General features: G+C 42.5%; 1 protein-coding gene across 1 annotated transcript in view; it reads right to left on the bottom strand.

The window, feature by feature from the left end:
- Nucleotides 1-4,388: 4,388 nt before the first annotated feature.
- The window catches only part of SHM3 (serine hydroxymethyltransferase 3), a 33,745-nt gene continuing 17,515 nt past the window's right edge, over nt 4,389-20,618 (bottom strand). The window contains exons 3-11 of the mRNA XM_086822307.1: nt 7,877-8,051; nt 7,666-7,783; nt 7,445-7,557; nt 6,879-7,001; nt 6,694-6,798; nt 6,501-6,587; nt 6,299-6,406; nt 5,888-5,960; nt 4,389-4,987 (exon numbers count right to left, since the gene is read on the bottom strand). Coding sequence (XP_086678433.1) covers nt 4,707-4,987; nt 5,888-5,960; nt 6,299-6,406; nt 6,501-6,587; nt 6,694-6,798; nt 6,879-7,001; nt 7,445-7,557; nt 7,666-7,783; nt 7,877-8,051 — 1,183 coding nt within the window. The 3' untranslated portion in view covers nt 4,389-4,706. The remainder of the gene's footprint in view (nt 4,988-5,887; nt 5,961-6,298; nt 6,407-6,500; nt 6,588-6,693; nt 6,799-6,878; nt 7,002-7,444; nt 7,558-7,665; nt 7,784-7,876; nt 8,052-20,618) is intronic.

Below are 20,618 nucleotides of genomic sequence, written 5' to 3'. Positions count from 1 at the left end.
TCTTTTATTACTGCAAAAGGTGTTAGAGTGGTGTGGTGTGGTGTGAGTGTGACAAAGGCTAACCTGAGACGTTATACATTGCAAGGTACGCAAAGTAAGGTAGTCGAGTGAGGTATTTAAGTAGCATAGTAGTAGTAGAGGGCTTGTAGGTCTAGGTAGTGAAGCGATGACTAGTCCTTGGTGGGTGCACTTCCCAGAGAGAACCCTCAACTCCCTCCTCTATCTCCTTTGTCTTGCTCAGCACTTCTATTTGTAGGTGAGGTGAGGTTAAGCAGTGATGATGATGACCGATGGAGTCATCTACAAATAGAACAACAACATTTGGTGATCACAATGGAACTCTCCTAGAGGTCAAGGATATTTCTCATTTTTGTTTAAAAAATTGAGTTCGAGAGTGAGTGCAATTGTGCATGCTTTTGGTCGCAACTCACCTCTATTGCCTCCTCTCTCCAAACCAATTGTAGGGTTCTTCCTCAACCTTATTCTCCCTCCATCATCTACTTCTCCTACTCTCATGGGCAGTTCCACCAGAGCCCTCGGCTATTGTTCTTAGTCATGTGTGCAAGTGAAGCCATTGACCTTCAAAAGTGCTATCAATAAAGATGTTGAAGACCATGTGTGATGGTTTCTCATAGCTTGCAACTCTCGTGGGCTCAACCAAGATGATGCACATTTGGTCTTCTGCCCGACTAGGTTGGAAGAAAGTGCAAAGAGTAGTTGTATAGCTAGTTCATTGCTTCCTAGAGGCTCTCCCAGCACAAACCTTCCCACCACAAGGAACCTTGCAAGATTTGTAAGACGAGGCCACTCAACTAGAGGTTACTCACCTCATGATGGAGCACAATAGAGGTTGTTGCTGAAGGGAAGATAATACCAATTGTTGGTAGCATGCCAGCTCTACAAAATGGGTAAAGATGGATGTTGCTGCTAAAGGGCAGATAATACAAATTGATAGTAGGATAAATAGGTAAAGAGGCAGTGTGTTAACCTGCATGAGGTGCACACAAGATTAGGTGCTGGGACATGCACATGGGAACATTACAATCTTGAAGATTATGCACTTAAGTCTAGTATCCCTCTCTCTTCTCTCATATTATAAGCAGCATGTGAAGGAATGTGATGTTTGCCAAAGGATGTGGCCCAAGCTAGTAGGCATTGAATTCACATAATCACACCTAAAGGTTTTGAAATATGCCCTCTCACTAGATTAGGCCTTTTGAGGAGTCATCCCTTCACAACCTTGGTGTAACTTCTATCAAGTCATCCCTGCACAACCTTGGTGTAACTTCTATCAAGGTTTTGAAATATGCCCTCTCACTAGATTAGGCCTTTTGAGGAGTCATCCCTTCACAACCTTGGTGTAACTTCTATCAAGTATGTACACCATTGTTTTAACTGCCTTGGTCTGAAAGGTATTATGCATTCCTTTCAAATTTAGCATACTCTGTGTAATCTTCATGGATGTGCAATAGTTCTTACATTCAACCATGTTATTTTGTTGGAGAGTGAATTGTGGTCAAGTGTCTCTTGATCCCTCTTGATCCCATGATCCTCTTTGCATTAGCTTATTTTGTCTCTCTTTAAACATTCCAAAAGCATTTTCCTACTCCCAAAGAGAATACAACCACATCTTCCTACTAAATCATCAATAAGTAACAAGATGTAGAAAGAACCATGCAATTCATGGTAGGCACCTTACCACAAAGATCATCATGTACAAGCTCTACATAAAACTTAGCTCTATTTTCTGCTCTCTTACTACAGAAAGGGTTGTCAATGTTGTGTGCCCACCATCATACAAGCTTCACATGCATCTACCCAACATCTCTGAAAAAGTTGGTACGTGCACCATAATCCTAGACTTCATAGCTCAGGTGCCCAAATTTCTCTTGCCATAGCTTGTTAATGCCCACATTGACCTGGTCAGAAAAGGTTGATTATTCATACAGAATGTTGCACCTTATACTCTTCCAAAACAACTTTATCGCTAACAACAAAGATGACTACACATAGCATCTACACAACACACCGCGTGATCAAAGTGAACCTTCAAAAATCACACACCATTACTTGACACAAAATCATGATATGTTATGGCCGCACAACAGAGAAAGTTTTGCTTAATAAATTTGGCACATAGAGGACATATGACAACTTCCTCGTATCACCATTACTTGACACAAAAAGAGATAGTATATGTGCCTTTTATTGGGCATTTGGCATCATTATCAGTACCAAGATGGACTTCCCTATTGGCTGTAGGAAGATATTCCAATCCTTTTGACTGGTTATGTGTTGGAATGCTCCATTATTGATGATCCATGACCATTCAATCTTGTAGGAGAATGCTTTGCCTTTGTACATATTTCTTTGATTTCTATAAAGATTCCAATTACAAATGAGAATTGCTACTTGAGTCCTTCTTTTGTGGCTTCAACTTATCGCTTCAAAGTACCATTCTTCATATGTTTTTTTTGCATTTTGCCTACATGTGTCTAGGCTTGTTATAGCAGAAGCATCCACCATTTTCTTCTTCTTAAGAAGAAGAGGGGTAATTAAAGCACTTTCCCTTACCTTTCTTTATGCTAGCAACAACAAAGAAAGTGGAATCACCACCCACTCTTCAGATGCATCTCCTCCTCCAAGAGGATAGCACTAAACTCTTCAAAAGTTAGAGGAACATTTATCACCTAAGTGTTCAATGAGGTGCCCAAGCCATCATACTTATGGGGAAATATAGTGATGCACATCCATGCTAAATCTTCACTTGAATTATTGATCCCAACCGCTACCATATCTGATCTCACATATCCTTGATTTGTATAATAAACTACTCAGTTACTTGCCTACTCTTGGATGGCTATAAGGGTGCAAACAGAAAAGACCCTTACATTCTTTCACTTATTCCCCTTGTACAACTCAAGTGTTTCTAGTTTGGTGAACATCTTTAGTGCTACTACCACTAAGGTTCCCTAGCTTAGAATCCCCTTGCTTATTATTGTGCATAAGATTGAAGATTAGAATAAAGATTAGCTCAGTTGGAGTGCAAATCCACTAGTTTGTTTAAGCTAACTTTGGTGCTTTATGTTGTTTCTAAGATTATTTGGATAATGAAACACGTGTGTTGCAGCTTTTTAAGTTTAGTCGTCGACCTAGTGTGAATAATTTGCAATGGTAAATTCTTATAAGGCTTCCTTCCTATTCATGGTGAATAAGAGGGCAATAAGTTTGTTATCTACTCTAGTGGTTGGTTCCCCAAAGATCCTTGAAAAATGATAAGTCATGTGTAGTGTTGTTTCCTTTTGCTTAACATAATATGAAGATCATTACATAATATTGAAATCATATTGCGCGCCACGTGTAGTGTTTCTTCTTCGTTCTTTATATAATGTAGTATAGAAGCACCAAACTCTTCCTTTAAAAAATCCTTCCAATTTGGCATTGCTTGTTCACCAAGTATAATAAGGCTTGATGATCCACATAAAAGCTAAAATGATTGGAAATAAGATAATACCAAAACTTCTTCACTACATACAAGTAGAAGAGTTTTGCTTTACACTATTCAAAAACCTTGAAGAACAGTAAAATGATTAGCAATAACATAATGCCAAAACTTCTTCACTACATACACCATTGCTAGTCCTTCCCTCTCCATGGTAGTACACTATTCATAAACCTTGAAGAAAAGTAACCAAGATAATCCAATTTATCCTCACCAAGTTATGTCAAAATGCAATCCAATGGCAAACTTTGAAGAATCAATATGTACTTCCTAGTTGGGTGGTCAAAGGATGGGTACTTTTTGGACCAAGGTACTGTCCCACAATGGCCCTTGAAAATCTAAACATCGTTGAAGTTCCGTGGTGGTGGCATGTTGACCTTGATCTTTGATTCATCTATAGCTAGTCAATGTCGGGACGCCTTTTCCATAGGGAGTCCATTTCAAGACACCAATTGAAGAAGCAATAGTGGACCATGGCATGTAGATTTCTCCGCAAAAAGGTCTGTCCTTCTCTAGTCTTTTACTTCTAATTTCTTCTCTTTTTGCTTTCTTCAATTACTTTTAACACTTATGCTTACTTGGACTCTCGTTGTGTTGCTTACTTTGAAATTTTACCCTTATCCCTTTTTTAAAATGTGGTTCAAGGTCATTACAATTTACGATGCCCCTCCTTATTGAACAAGGATTTTTTGTCCACATGGAATGTACCCTTACTACGCAGTGAAAGAAGCTGCGTAGCAAAGGAGAAAGGGGAAGAATGGGAGGTACAAATAAGAGGGGAGAAGGGAAGAAGCAAGGCACACACAAACGAAGGGGAAGGAGGGTCAGTAACAAGGGGGAATGCTTTTAATGATATTTGCACATTATTCAAATGCCATGTATACAATTTTCAAATGTGTACTCATCAATTAAAGCTTGACCACCATAGTACATCACATTGCTGTGTCTCAAGTAAGTTGTTGCCTATTTTCTATCAAATATGATAGCAAAACAAAACCATGCTCATTCTACATTGCACTAGTTGTAGAGAATTCAGTTTTATATGAGGTAAAAGCGAAGGCCACATTTTGTCCATAGATTTTTTCAAGGGGAAATGGGCCAGTAAAATAGTGCCAGAAACATGCACATTATCTGAATCTTTCAAAGTTAACATTGTTTGTAAGTGTAGCCTAGCCTTTCAAGGGTGTTTTCTACCCAATATATATTAGCACTTGACTCCTGGAATGGGAAAGGTTGAAGCAAAGGATTCAACCTTCTGACAGAGACTCTCAAGCTTCTCTCTCAAAATGAAATCTTGGGACTCCACAATTTCCAAGTAATCCTTCACTTTAGGGCTTTTGATTAAACCCTTGGCTTCAATTGCAATCTGCACAGCTTCATGAATCAGGTTTGCCACAACCTCAAAGTCCTCTTCCTTGAAACCCCTGGTGGTCAAGGCAGGAGTACCAATACGAATTCCTCCTGGTACAACAGCACTTTTATCACCTGAAGTAGCCAATTAGTTAATCTTAGACGTTGCACATAATTAATGGCTCTTCTACACTGGCTATATGACCATCACACAGCTTCTTGAAGGATTCCACTATGTCACGTATCACTTTCTAGGTAAATGGTATTGTCACATGCATAATCCCCAACGTAGATGTGTCTCTCATATTACCGAGGATCTGGATTAGAGGTGAGTGTTGCCCACTTATGAGCCCTATATGGTAAGAGGACAAGGGATTTAGTGCCAGTGAGGTTTAGGGCTGCACACAAGTAAACAAGAAGCACACTTGTGATGAAAGAAATCACTGCCCCAAGGTATTGGCCTATCAAAATGAACAGGCAGCAAACAGGAGCAGCACGCAGGTCTCCACAAAAAGGGAAATCCTCAACCGTTGCTTCAAGAGAAAGAGGAGAAGTAGGGATGTGATGCTTGGTTGTTAAGCTAAATCTATTCTAAGCTTAATTTGGTGGAAGGTTACAGGTGAACAAGTTTTAGTCATGTCTTAGCAATAATATCTTTTAAGTTATCATTAATCTAAAGTTGCACAATTAAAAACGAGCTTAGTCTCCACAGCGTGTGCAAGAGAGAGGAGGGGGAGAGAGAACAAGCTTCATCAAGACTCAACACCCATGACAAAAATGCATGCGTGTGCATGTGTCTATGCATACTCTTGTGCACGTGTGCGTACGCATGTGTGCATATGTGCATGCTGGCAGCCATGCAAGTGCATGTGTGCATGCATGCATCCAGGCATGGGGCAGGCATGCAGGTGGCCATGCACACATGTGACGTGTATTTCAAGGCCTTAAAATTCATGAGCCTTCTTGTTCTACCCTAAAATTAAAATACATGACAATTTTTCTTTTGGACATAAGAAATAATGGCCCTTCACATACCAGGAACAGAATTCTTGTTCAAAGTTATGGAAGCGCAGTCCAAGACCTTCTCTACTCGGGCACCATCAATTCCCTGCCAGATCAATGATAGCATAAACACTAGATTTAAAAAGATGGTCTTTCTATGAAACTTCTAAACTTAAGACTGATTACAGAACCTTGCCTGCCTGTGGGCAGGAGTTAGACAGGCAAGACTGCCCGTCCCCGAAGCAGCAGTCCAAATCCTAAGACATATTCCTTAAAAGGTCTGGTGTGGTATGCCACCCCCCAGACTGGCCATCCATCCCTTAGCAGCAGGCAGCCATGATGGGGCCCAGGTGACAGGCATGCAGACAGCAAGATCTTGTAAACCAGCCTTACTCTACACTTGTCACAAGGTTTTGCTATGCACTTGACAAAAAGTAAACTTACCAGTGGCCTCAAGTCAACCAGTACAAGATGGTTGTCAGTCCCACCAGATACAAGCGTATATCCCAAATCCATCAACCGTTTGGCAAGGGCTCGACAATTAGCCACTACCTGATTGCAACAAGCATCTAAGCCCACAGTTTAACATATAATAGGATAAAGTAAGGCTTCTGTATTGAATATTCCATAAAGCCATCAAGCATACCTGTTGTTGATAGAGCTTAAATTCACGTGTGGCTGCCTGCTTCAAGCAAACTGCTAAACCGGCAATTGTATGGTTGTGTGGCCCACCCTGCCAGTTTGCAAGCACTTAACTCAAATAGTATAAAAGTGAAATAGCTTAAGGAAAACAAAGAAGGGGGTTAAAGTAAGCAAACTAGATGTAGTCGTGGACTTACCTGCAAACCTGGAAACACCGCATTGTTGATAGACGTTTCTAGATCAACCCCTAGTATAGCCTCTTTTTTGAAGAAGATCATACCGCCTCGAGGCCCTCTTAGTGACTGCATATATTAATATTATTTTTTCCCTTTTCACAACACATCAAGCCATCATTCACACTCTGAGCAAAAAAGGCTTGAACCTTGTGAGTTGTAGTGGTGACAATGTCACAGAATTCGAATGGATTGCCAACAACTCCAGCAGCTACAAGACCACTAATATGAGCCATGTCCATCATCAAAAACGCTCCCACAGAATCTGCTATCTGACATTTTTTACGAAAAAGAAAACCAAAATAACTCTTCCGAGACAAACAAGAGCAAAATAATACCCATAGATGTATGCATGTATACACAATTATGTCTTATATAAACATATGTGTATGTACATACATTCATTCATACATAATACCCATAGATGTATGCATGTATACACATTTATGTCTTATATAAACATATTTGTGTAAGTACATACATACATTCATATATGTATAATTTTATGTATAAGTTAATGTTCATGTATGTATATGTAAATGTGTGTGCATTTGTGAGTATGGGCTATTTATCTATACATCAATCTATCTATACACACAGCACACACATACATACGCATGTTTAGGTGCGTTTGTGGGTGCACTTGAGCGTAAGTGTGGACATATCTCATATATAAGATCAAGAGGATAAGGTAAGGCAAGGGCAACATCACAACCTTTCGCATTTGTGGGTAGTTGAAATCACGGGGGTATGCACTTGCACCTGCTATAATAAGCTTAGGTCTAAACAAGCTTGCAGTCTTCTCTAGCATTTTGTAATCAACAAGCCCTGCCATGAAAGCAAAAAACAGTTACCTTTTTTCCAATATCCAAAACACAGCTCTCTTTCTTCTGCCTCAAGTAGCTTTCTAATGATAGCATATTGACCATGGAATACCTGTTTCTTCATCAAGGCGATATGGCATAGATTCAAAATATACAGAAGTAGCAGAAACCCGTCTCTTTGGTGTCATGAAACCATGAGACAAATGGCCACCATGGGGTAGGTCAAGCCCCTGCATATGCATTGGATAAGAAAACCACTAAAGGTGCTAACTCTTTACAGAAAACCAAAGTGACCATAACTGGCTATGCTGATCCTGCCTTACCATTATCCTATCGTGTGGCTTAAGCAATGCAGTGTAGACAGCAAAATTGGCAGGAGATCCTGAGAGTGGCTGAACATTAACACCCCAAACTTCCGGATCAAGATGGAAAGCATCTAGTGCCCTTTCCTGGCATAGCCTCTCACTCTGATCAATGTACACATTCCCGCCATAATACCTGTGATTCAAAAAGAGAGACAAAAATCCTCTCACTCGTCTCCAACAGTCAAGCAAATGAAAAAGGAGCTTCAGTTTCCAAGATCAAAAATGCCAATTTTAGAATAATGTGAAGATAAGAAAGTGTCAGATACCAGTTCTCCACCCATATGGTAATGCTCAGGTTGGGGAAAAAAACAGGGGAGCGAGAGAGAGAAAGATATGGGAGATCAACACGATGTTGAATGTATTAGAATGATAAGGTTGTGTACACACAACCACAAGTACAAGGCATAATAATAAAATGATGTCCTTAAACACTGGGTGGATGATCAAGGGGGGAAAATTCTTCAATATAGAAGGTAAAAAGTGCCCCTATAATTCCCGGGAAAATAAAGTGCCCCTTACAAGCCCATGCTCACACCTACAAATCTCCTTGTAGTGATAGTGTGAATATGTACATGGTAGCGGATAACTCTCCAAATCTCCTTGTAGTGATAGTGTGAATATGTACATGGTAGTGGATAACTCTTCAAATGGGAGTAAGCTCAAAGTAGCTTCAAACTTCTCTCTAGGCACTACTTTAGTAAACAAATCTGCAATGTTCTCATGTGTGGGACAATAAACCAAACTGATCTCCCCTACATGTAGCCTCTCTCTAGCATAATGATAATGTATCTCTATGTGCTTGGTGCGAGCATGGAAGACTCGATTCCATGCTACAACCATAGCACATAGAGATACATTATCATTATGCTAGAGAGAGGCTACATGTAGGGGAGATCAGTTTGGTTTATTGTCCCACACATGAGAACATTGCAGATTTGTTTACTAAAGTAGTGCCTAGAGAGAAGTTTGAAGCTACTTTGAGCTTACTCCCATTTGAAGAGTTATCCACTACCATGTACATATTCACACTATCACTACAAGGAGATTTGGAGAGTTATCCGCTACCATGTACATATTCACACTATCACTACAAGGAGATTTGTAGGTGTGAGCATGGGCTTGTAAGGGGCACTTTATTTTCCCGGGAATTATAGGGGCACTTTTTACCTTCTATATTGAAGAATTTTCCCCCCTTGATCATCCACCCAGTGTTTAAGGACATCATGGAAGACTCGATTCCATGCTACAACCATAGCACTCTGACTATCGATGAGAATGGGAGTGGGTCACTTGACTCTCACAAAAATCTGCCATCAATCTCAACCATACACACTCAACTATAGTAGTGTGCCATGTACTCAGCATAACACGAACATGTAGCCACAGTTTTCTTGCTACAGAGGGGAGCAGAGAGTTTGCTCTCTTGCAAAGTACAGACCAGCCATCTAAGGACTGATCTAGCCTCCTATAAGGTGTGGATAGAAGATATCCATAGTGTGTGTGTGTGTATAGAGAGAGAGAGAGAGAGAGAGAGAGAGAGAGAGAGAGAGAGAACAAAACTCAAGAGAGCTTCTTTGGCCCGTCGTTCTTCCGTGGCATCTTCTTTTTGCCGTTGTTGCTCCATGATAAGGAAAAAAAATTCCAATTCTGAGAGCTTCTTTGGCTTTTTCAGCCTCAGCTTTTTTTCTTTCTTTCGCCGCTTCTTCTTTGGCCCATATCTATTGCCTTAGCAATCTGTTTGAATGGGAGAGATTTAGGGTTAGGTTAGAGTTCATGTGGGAGACATACACAGAGAAACAACAAGGGAGAGAGAGAGAGAGGGAGAGAGTTGTGGGGATAAGTCAACTCATGAAGCATGAGTGTGTGACTCCCCTATCACATGTATATTGCACTAGTACACATAGTGCACTTAGTACATCAAAAGTACTGTGTACTATGTACTATAACTTATGGGCTTGTACACACTAAAAGGGTGGGCATTATGCCTTTACCCCAACAACCTCCCACTTAAAGGCAAAGTGCCCTTAAGTAAAGGAATAGAAAAAATCAGCATGTACATGATAATATACAAGTCCATATCAAGGCTGAAACTGGCCTCATCCAATGCCCACTGCAATGAGCAAACCGCTCCGGAGGCAAACTCTTTGTCAACAAATCAGCCGGGTTGTCATCCGTATGAATCTTAACAAGCTGAATTTACTTGTTCTCTATCACCTCTCTAATGAAGTGATACTTCACATCCACATGCTTCGTCTTTGCATGAAAGACAGGGTTCTTTGCCAACTGGATGGCACTCTGACTGTCACAATGCAACAATGGAATATCCCCTGTATAACCCAAATCAACCACTAACCGAGATAGCCATAATGCCTCCTTGCAAGCCTCTGTGGCTGCAATATACTCGGCCTCTGTAGTAGATAAGGCAGTGCACTTCTGCATCCTGGATATCCATGACATAGCACCTCCTGTGAATGTAAACACATAACCGGTAGTAGACTTCCGGTTATCTGGATGACAGGCATAATCCGAATCCGTGTAACCATGCACTAATGCATCCTGTTTGCCAAAACAAATGCACATATCCTGTGTGCCCTTCAGGTATCTCATGACACCTTTCACTGCTTCCCAATGCTTCTTGCCAGGGTTGGCCATGTATCTAGAAACCACTCCCACTGCAAATGCAATGTCCGGCCTAGTAGCAACCATGGCATACATGAGACTGCCACAAGCTGAAGCATACGGAATCTTGGCCATATCAGCCCTGTCTCTATCCAACTGTGGGCTGTTCATAGCACTGAGTTTCACATATGGAGGCAAAGGAGTACTAGTCTTCTTCCCCCCGTCCATATTGAACCTCTGCAAAACTTTGCCAATGTATTCCTTCTGAGACAAATACAACACATGCTGATTTCTGTCCCGAAGTATCCGCATACCCAAAATGTGATTTGCATCACCCAAATCCTTCATATCAAAGGTTTGATGCAGCCTCTGCTTCAAGGCATCCATCTCCTTACGAGATTTCCCGGCAATCAACATATCATCAACATACAAGATGAGGATCAATAGACTGCCATCCAAAGCTTTTTTGGTGTATAAGCAGTGATCTATGTCACTTCTCCTGAATTTCTGGGATTTCATGAATGTATCAAATTTATGATACCATTCCCTTGGTGCCTGTTTGAGCCCATAAAGACTCTTTTTCAGCTTGCATACAAGCTTCTCCTTTCCACTCACTGCATAACCCTCTGGCTGCTGCATATATATCTCCTCATGGAGATCACCGTGAAGAAAAGCAGTCTTCACATCCATCTGAATCAAGTCCAGATCATCATGTGCAACCAAAGCTAACACAGCTCTAAGTGTGGTCATTTTGACCACTGGAGAGAAGATCTCCTCAAAGTCCACACCATATTCCTGCTTGAAGCCCTTAGCCACTAACCTGGCTTTGTATCTTGGCTTTGCATCTGGTGCAACTTTGAGTCTGTATACCCACTTGCATGGCAAAACCTTCTTGCCTGCAGGCAAATGCACCAACTTCCATGTTCCATTTTTGTGCAGAGAATCCATCTCTGACTTCATGGCACGCTCCCAAAGAGCCTTGTCTGCCCTCTGTAAAGCCTCCTTGTAACATGAGGGCTCCCCACAGTCAGTAAGCATCAAGTAGTCAACCCCTGGAACAAACCTGTCAGGGGCTCTGGAGGGTCTTGTGGACCTCCGTACCCAATGACCATCATTTGCAGGTTGCTGTCCAGCCTGCATATCACCAATTGGTGGCTCCTGTTCCATGCCATAAGGCTGAAATATCATGCCCGTTATCTCCTCTAACTGTGGCATATCCATAGGGATATTTTCTGCCATCTCTGGCTGTCCATTTGGACCATTTTCAGCACCATTTAAGGACTGGTTTTGCTGCTGTAATGGCTGATTTACAGCCCTTGGTTGTTGTCCATGATGTCCATCATCATCAAAGATGACTCTGCCAGGCTCCTGTTGCCTTGCAGGCTCCTTATACATGCATGTTTCATCAAAAATGACATCATTGCTGCGTATAATCTTTCTATTCACGGGATCCCAAAGTCTATACCCCATTTCACCTCTGTCACCATATCCTAGGAATATGCATTTGTGAGACTTAGGATCAAGTTTGGTGCGCATTTCCCTGCGTATGTGCACGTACGCAACGCAACCAAACACTCTCAAGTGCTTGTATGACGGAGGCTTCCCTGTCCATACTTCTTCTGACACTTTCCCACCAAGCCTTGTGTTAGGTGACCTGTTAATAAGGTGAACGGCTGTCATAACAGCTTCAGCCCAAAAACCATGAGGTAATGGGCATGTGACAACATAGAACGGACCTTCTCCTGAATGGTCCTGTTCATCCTCTCTGCTGTCCCGTTTTGTGGAGGATCATAAGGAGTAGAGAGCTCCCTCTTGATGCCTTTAGCATCACAAAAGTCCTGAAACTGTTTGGACATATACTCTCCACCATTGTCGGAACGCAAAGCCTTCAGTGTTTTGCCAGTTTGATTCTCAACAAGAGCAACAAACTTCTGAAACACTGAGAATGTATCACTCTTCAAACGAAGAGGATAAACCCACACCTTACGTGTGGCATCATCAATAAAAGACACAAAGTATTTTGCCTCTCCCAAAGAAAGCTGAGGCATCTCACATACATCTGTATGCACAAGCTCTAACTGAGCATCTTTCTGTCCAAGAGCTTTCTTGTGGGGGCACTGTAGTTGCCTACCATATATACAATGCTCACAAAACTGAAAACTTGAAAACTTTAGAGAAGGCAAGTAACCCAAACGAGACAATTGCTCCATTCCTTTGACACTCATGTGTCCCAACCGGCTATGCCACATAGAGATTTCCGGCAGCTCGGTTGCATTTACATTAGCATGGTGACAAACACCTGCATGCATAAAGTAAAGAGTGTCCACCTTAGAGCCTCTGGCAACAACCAGTGAGCCCTTACTAATTTTCCACTTTCCACTACCAAATGTGGTAACATAATCAGCATCATCAAGCTGTCCAGTAGAAAGCAAATTCTTCTTGATCTCAGGCACATGCCTGACATCATGGAGCATAAGCTGTGAGCCATCTGAAAACACAAGCCTTACATCACCTCTACCAAGAATCTTGCATGCATGGTTATCACCCAAATAAACCACTCCTTCATTGCCAGCAATATACCTGACAAACAAGTCTCTGCAACCTGTGACATGAAAGGAGGCACCTGAATCAATGATCCATGAGTGCATACCATGACCACCTGTAAGAAGTGAATGGGCATCAAGTGAAGACGTAAATAGGACCTCATCCTCACTGTCACCTGCATGTGACACATTGATTTCTTCAATCTTGACTCCACTTTTGCCCTTTGGCTTTACATCTTTGGCTTCATCTTTGTCTTTGTCTTTGCCTTTTCCCTTTTCTTTTTGATCATTTTTCCATTTGTAGCATTGCTTTTTAATGTGTCCCTTCTTGCCACAATAATGGCATTCCAAGTCCTTTTTGGAGCGAGACTTGCTCCTTCCCCGTTCTTGGCTTTTACCCCTTTGCTGGGATCTCCCACGTGCATTCATTGCATTGGACTTTCCAACAGAGTTGTTTTTCCTATTCATCTCTTCTTGAAGAAGAGCACCCTCAACATCTGCATATGACAGCATAGCATGCGAATTGCTAGTGGCTGTCCTGAATGTGTCCCAACTCTCTAGCAAAGTGCATAAGAGAAAAGTGGCTTTGAACTCATCGTCCATTGCCAACTTTTGATTTATAACTTGGCTGACAATACCATTAAACTCATTTAAATGGGCTGCCATAGACGCCCCTTCCTTCATCTGAAGACCTATGAGTTTCTTCAACCAATACACTTTGCTTGAGGCACTTTGCTGGGCATACAAGTCCTGCAATCTCTGCCACATTCCCCAAGCTGTCTTCTCTTCACGAATGCTGAAAAGTAATGAGTCTGACACAGACAACATGATAGTAGATCTTGCCAGCTCATCCATATCTTCCCACTCTTCAGCAGTAAGAGAAGCGGGCTTTACACCCCTTTCTTTGATAGGCTTGTGCTGCTTCTTCTGGAGCAACACATTATAGCACTGGGTTTGCCAAATATCATAGTTATGTGAGCCTTCAAGCTTCTTGATGTGAAGCAATGAAGAGCTCTCACCTGTGGTTGCCATAGCAATATGCAACCTGTCAATGCTTGACTCCCTGCAAAATGTGCAAACACTGCACCAAAAGCACACAAAGTGCTCACAGTTGTTCTCCCAAGCTTTATCTCCCACTGCGGAAGCACAAATGCAACTTTTCTCCCACTTTATGAGATGAAATCACCAAAATCTGGTTGCTGCAGATTTAGGACAGCACCTTAAATGTGCTCTGTTGCCCTTCCAAAGTACTGTACAACAATACCAATTGCTCATAAATGATGTACCAAACCTGTACTGGCAAGTACAGCAGCTGAAATTGAACCTTTTCCTCACTCAAATCAATGTGCAGCCATGGCAAAACTTGTACAAAGCTGTACCAAATCTGTACCAGCGGGTACAATAGCAATAAATGCTCTCCTCGCTGTCCAAATGAGTGAAAATCAGACTTTTACAGTCCCGAACCCTGCATACAACAGTCCCGAACAAAATTGGGCAAAAGCCCCTTGACTGCAAGCTGATTTTTGAGGATTCAAGGCATAAATGTCTTGCCTGCTGCTTTGCCAAGCTCAACAAGCATACGAACTTGAAAAGCTTCTTGATTTAAGATCAATTTCTGATCATACATGGTACATTGACGCACATGAAGGCATCCAAAGTCTTCACAGTGCTTCCCCCTGGCCATGTATACATCCAATACATGAAAGCCCCTTGATTTATAGGCACATTGAGTGCTTGACAGGCATCAACACGTTGCCCAAAGCATCAACTGCGAGTGCCTGTATGCAAATCAACTTAATCGGCACAAAAGCCCCTTGATTTGCACTGCAATTTGCTGCAATTTTGCCCGAATGTGCAATTTCTCACATCATACAGCATGTATGAGTGCTTAATTGCACAATTACATCAAAAGCCCCAAATTTCGACATCCAATTTCCTGCAAATTGACCCTGTTTGTGACCAATGTCACCCAATTTTGCCAATTTTGCTCAAAATTGAGCAATTCGACACCTGTACCTGCTCAATTGATGATTGTACTTGCTCAATTGCAAATCCAAAAAAAAAAATTGAAGCAGAATACCTTGTAATTTCTGATTTTTCTTTTTGTTGCAGGTAGAGGGGTTGATGATTTTTGCTGTTGCAGAAAATCTGATGCTGTGCAGAAGGGGGGTGATGAAGCTGCTGTAGCTGTATTAGTGCAGATTTTTCAGAAGAAGATGAGGTGCTCTGATTTTCTGAAGGAGAGCATCGCTTGCCCCGAAGTTGTAGAAGAAGGACTCCCACGCATAAAAACGATGCTGGCTCTGGCGATGAGCTGTGGAGCTTAGGAGCGAAGGGCCAGCGCTGCCTTCGCCTAGTGGCCAGGCGCCCAGTGGTTCGCTACCTTCTTCGCTCGCCTGCCTACCAGCTGTCCGCCGACTCAAATCAGCGCCGTCTTCGCCTGTAGCCTTCTTTCACGAGCTCTTCTCGTCTGTCCTCGTTGCCGATAGTGAACAAGGGCCAGTGCTGCTCACGATGTCACGACTTGCTGCGAGCGTTGCTGCGTTTGCCTTCGCCTATCCGCCTAGTGGTGCTACACACTTCGCTGCTCTTGTCGTGTCCTTGCGCTTCTTCTCCAGGACTCAACTCGTCTAATGCCAGCAATAGTTCTACACACGCAGCACTGCTACCGTGTGTCTGGATGGCGACCAGCAGAGAAATCAGGGTATGACCAGCAGAATGACCATGGCTTCAGTTGAAGGCTCTGATACCAGTTGAATGGGAGAAGAGAATTAGGTCAGGTTAGAGTTCATGTGGGAGACATACACAGAGAAACAACAAGGGAGAGAGAGAGAGAGAGGGAGAGAGTTGTGGGGATAAGTCAACTCATGAAGCATGAGTGTGTGACTCCCCTATCACACATGTTTATTGCACTAGTACACATAGTGCACTTAGTACATTAAAAGTAAGAAGTGTACTATGTACTATAACTTATGGGCTTGTACACACTAAAAGGGTGGGCATTATGCCTTTACCCCAACACTGTTTTGTTCCAAAAGTAATCGGATGAAGTCTTCATTGCTTTGCAGAAGCATTTTTGTAGTGGTTGTGTAGATCTCTCCTTCCATATCTTCTTTGTAGCTTTCTGACGATGTCTCTCTTGACATTGTGGAGGCCTAGGTGGTTTTTCCTGACCACAGTTTTACCATCCACGGAATGCTCTCACTTTAGGGTAGCCAAATTGAGTTACAACCTGCAGGCTTCGATACCGATGTAGCATGCAATAGGTTGATCGTTGTAATGCGCAACAAAATAGGTTGATCGTCGTAATGTGCAACAAAGCCTTCTTTATACCCATGAGTTTATGCAATTCCACTTTAAGAGAGAAGAGAAGATGGATCGCTGACAAAGTATTTACCCACTAAAGGGGCCCCCTTGCACGCAAGAGTATCTGCTTATATTTCTTTGGAGAACTTTGTACAATGATTATGAATGATGACTAAGGACTGCCAAACGAAAGGACAAAGTGGACCGAATGCAAGGTGAACCATACGTTGTCTAAGCTCCTTGGAATAGCTCTTCGATGACCACTATGCAAGCCCAATACTATGGGATGCACATATGCTGGCTAAATGCTCTTCGCAAAGGCCTTGGGAACTGTAGCACACTAAGGTACTGATTTGTTGAATGTATGCACAAGGCCAGAGGCACTAGGCATGCAAGAAAGGGAGTGGGTGCACTCATAATGGAGTACACACATAGCTTCTCAAGAGAGAGACCTCATCATGAAAGCTTGCTCTAGGCAAGAAGATGACCAAAATGGTAATATGTCAAAAAGATGTATAAATTGTTCCTAATGTGACTTATATAGTCACTTACTTCTAGGACCTTTCACACATGGGCTTCCCATAAACCCAAGTCCTATGTCCCACATCATGTGCTTAGGCCCTCACCCCACATGTGCATGTGCAATACATCAAGGCACATAACTTCCTACACTACATTATGACTAAGGGGTCGTGGATATTCTATGCATTTCACATGTTGGATTACATGTGGGTGGTGTGATTGTCGATCACATGCTTGTGAGTTTTTTGGTTTATATAAAGGTTAGAGAGCTTGTGAAGACATTGGAAGCATAGAGAGACACCTAGGCATGGATACACATGGTGTGTTCATGGCTCTTTTATAGCATGCAACCGGTATGATTGTGTTATGTCACATGGACCATACACTAGACTGTTATGACACATTGGCTCTACATCAGGGCAACTTTCATACAGTAGGATTATCTTTCTAGGAACATTTGTCGTATGCCATGACCTCATAGTGAGCCCCAATCCGGGACTTGTCAGGCACAAGCTACATAGGTCAGTCTCAACAGCCATAGAGTCTGCATGTGTCAGCCCTCCCACTTGGAGAATTCATCAGATAGATAAAGTCATGTAGAAGTCAACCATGGCTTAGGTAATGCATTAGCAAGCATGTAGAAGCTAGATGTTTATTAAAGCATGCCTATGCGCCATCCAAAGGCCAACCCATGGCCATAGGACCAATCAGCAGCCTGTTTAGGACTGTTTACAGCCCCTGGACAGCACATAAGAACCAGCCAACAGCAAGGGAAAAATCCATGTTGCAGTCGGCCAGCATTAGAAAGAACTAAGGCAGCAAGTCGTGTGGTGTGACAGTCGGCCAGCAACATATGGGGCAGCAACATAAACTTGTGCAGAATTTAATGCTAATATTAGCATTTTTTTTGATCCATATAAAACAGGCCGACAGAGCTTCTACTGGCCAACCAGCAGCCCAATGCCATATATAAACAAGCGCCTAGTTCTCACCCAAATCATTCATTCATAAAATCATCTACATCAGTTCCAAAGCAGTGATGTGTGCCTTGTAACATAGGAAATTATGTGCTTGGATGTATTGCACATAGACATGTGGGGTGAGGGCCTAAGCACATGATGTGAGACATAGGACTTGGGGGTTTATGGGCAGCCCATGTGTGAAAGGTCCTAGGAGTAAATGACTAAATAAGTCACTTTTGGGACAATGTGTACGTCTTTTTGACATATTAACCATTTTGGTCATCTTCTTGCCTAGAGTAAGCTTTCATGGTCCCTCCTGAGAAGCTATATGTATTGTAACATGCAGCGAAATTATGCGTAGATGTAGAATCCTGTCACACAAAGTCTCACACTGCCTTCTGTATCCCGAGTTTCGTGAGTCTTTAGCAATCCACTTTATCACTTCACATTTAAAGGACCCCTCCTATTGCTAGGAGTATTTGCTTTATTACTTTGACAAGAATGTGTTAGAAGTCATCTCCTGTCTAGTTTTATACACCAGGGCCTTTGTTGTGGGTGTACCCGCCCTTATGAGGTGTTTTCCCATTTTTCCCCACTCTCCGTATTTTTCCCCTATTTTTTCCCATTTTTCTGAGGCTTGGGAGGGCTGCCAGAGGGTGCCAAGAGCAGTACAGTGCTGGCCGACTCGGTGTTTATCAGTCGTGGGCACCAGTTTGCTGGCCAACTGCATTTATGCAGTCGTGGGACCTCTTTCTTCAGTCGTGGGCACTTTAGTGCTGGCCGACTGCCCTTCCAGGGAGGTATATATAGGTCCTCAGCCCCCATACCTCATTTGTATCATTCCTCGGGATCTTCTTGTGTATATAGAGCAGAGTTACACGCCTACATCTGTCTCTCTCTTGTGCTGTTTTTCTGCCTGCGTTTTTTGCTCTTGTGTTCCCAGATTTGGTCATCATCTCCGCTGCATATTCTGACAGAATGTCTGACTTTGGACTGTAGATAAGCCAAACGCAAGACCTTCAGAAGACCAAGAGTCGGGTTGACTGAACACTGTTGTAGAAGCACCAATGATGACCAATCTCGATGCCAATGGACTCTTCCAAGGGGCTGTAGGAAGGCTGCAAACTGTGGCTGAGAAAGGGACTGAATTGAGACTGTTCTAGGCTGTGAATATGCAACAGTGATGGCTGAGAATGCTGCGTTTTCCTTCACCCGGGAGGATGGAGAAAACGATGATGAATGAATGCTGAATTCTGCTGTGAGCCTGAAAAAACATTGATGGATTGACGCGCTTCTTCCCACTGCTGAATATGATGCGTTTTCTGCTGGCTGAATGCTTGTATAATTCAAGCAATGATGATATGATTGCTGAATGCTGAGATGGAATGATGAGATGCAACACTTGCTATTGATATGAGTGTATGTGGCTGGTCGGCTGGCTGCAGAGAGCTGGGGACTGCTACACGACTTGTATTTATTTGATATATGCTGAATTAAATGCTAATAAGCTGGCCAACTTAATATTAAAGGCTGCCAACTAGATGATGATAATGGATAAATGGTATAATGCTTGTTCAAGGCTTATGCAAGGGTTCACATGCACATGAGATGAATGATATGCAAATGCAGAATGCTTTCTAATGCAAAACCCTAAAGCTTCTACTAACTTCTATATGCATGAATGATTCTCTTCAAGTGGGTTAAGGGACTTGACACACTGACTAACACTCTAAGGCTGAGGAAAGACCTGCATAGCTCGTGCCTAACATATCCCAGACCGGGGCTTACAATGGGGCCACGGCATACAACAAAATCATATCCTAAAGGAACCTGCAGCTATACAGTGATGAGCCATCTTGTCACCATGCACTACAGTGCAAAGTGCATGTGACATGTGTACTCCATTATGAGTGCAAACCGTGGTTCTCCTGTTGAGTGCACCCACCCGCTCTCTTGCATTGGTATTAGAGCCTAACTTTCGATCCAATTTTCACATTTTCCCCAAATTTTTGCAGAATCTTTTCTTCCGTGCAAGAACTCCATAGCTATGGCCAAGAACTCGTCCAAAATCATCTACCAGGGATTAGGTGAGTATTAGGGACTAATCAAAGCCTTGCTCTTGATCATTGAAACCCTAGCTCTTCAAGAACTCCAGTAACTTGAGCTATGGCCATCGATGCTGCAACAGCCCAAACCCCTTCCTCTACGTGTGCCTCTGTCTCGTCCATGATCGCACAGTAGGCGAAGACGCCGTTCAGAGGACAGATGAACCTACGCTGCTTATATGTGTAGCTGAATCTGGTGTGCAGGGAAGAAACATTCTCTAGACACTTTACGAACTCTCATATGGCAGGCAGGTCTGCGTTGCCTTCCACTGCAAACAATAGTCACAAGGGACGGGGGACGGGGACGGGGACGGGGACGGGGAACCGCCTTAAGTAGGGAACGGGGACGGGGGAGGGAACAGCACTCAAAAAATACTTTTTTTTTTTAAAAATTCTACTCTACACTTATTCTACTTTGGAAGTACATCAAAATGAGCACAAATTTACACTAAAATGGTAAGCTTTTGAGTCATATTAATAATTAAGTAGATACAAAATGAGTCATGACTCAAGAGTCAGGAGTCAGGACTAAGCCTTAAGGAGGCAGATGAAACCAATCCCGTCAAGTGGGAAGACTCCGTTGGACACCCACACGCTTAATAGCACAATTTTAAAGCCACAATTTGAAATGGACAACTTAATA

Source organism: Cibotium barometz, chromosome 28 (assembly GCF_041138505.1).
Source record: "Cibotium barometz isolate CiBa-2024 chromosome 28, ASM4113850v1, whole genome shotgun sequence".
Taxonomy (NCBI): Eukaryota; Viridiplantae; Streptophyta; class Polypodiopsida; order Cyatheales; family Cibotiaceae; genus Cibotium; species Cibotium barometz.
This window is presented reverse-complemented; position numbering and strand designations above follow the sequence as displayed.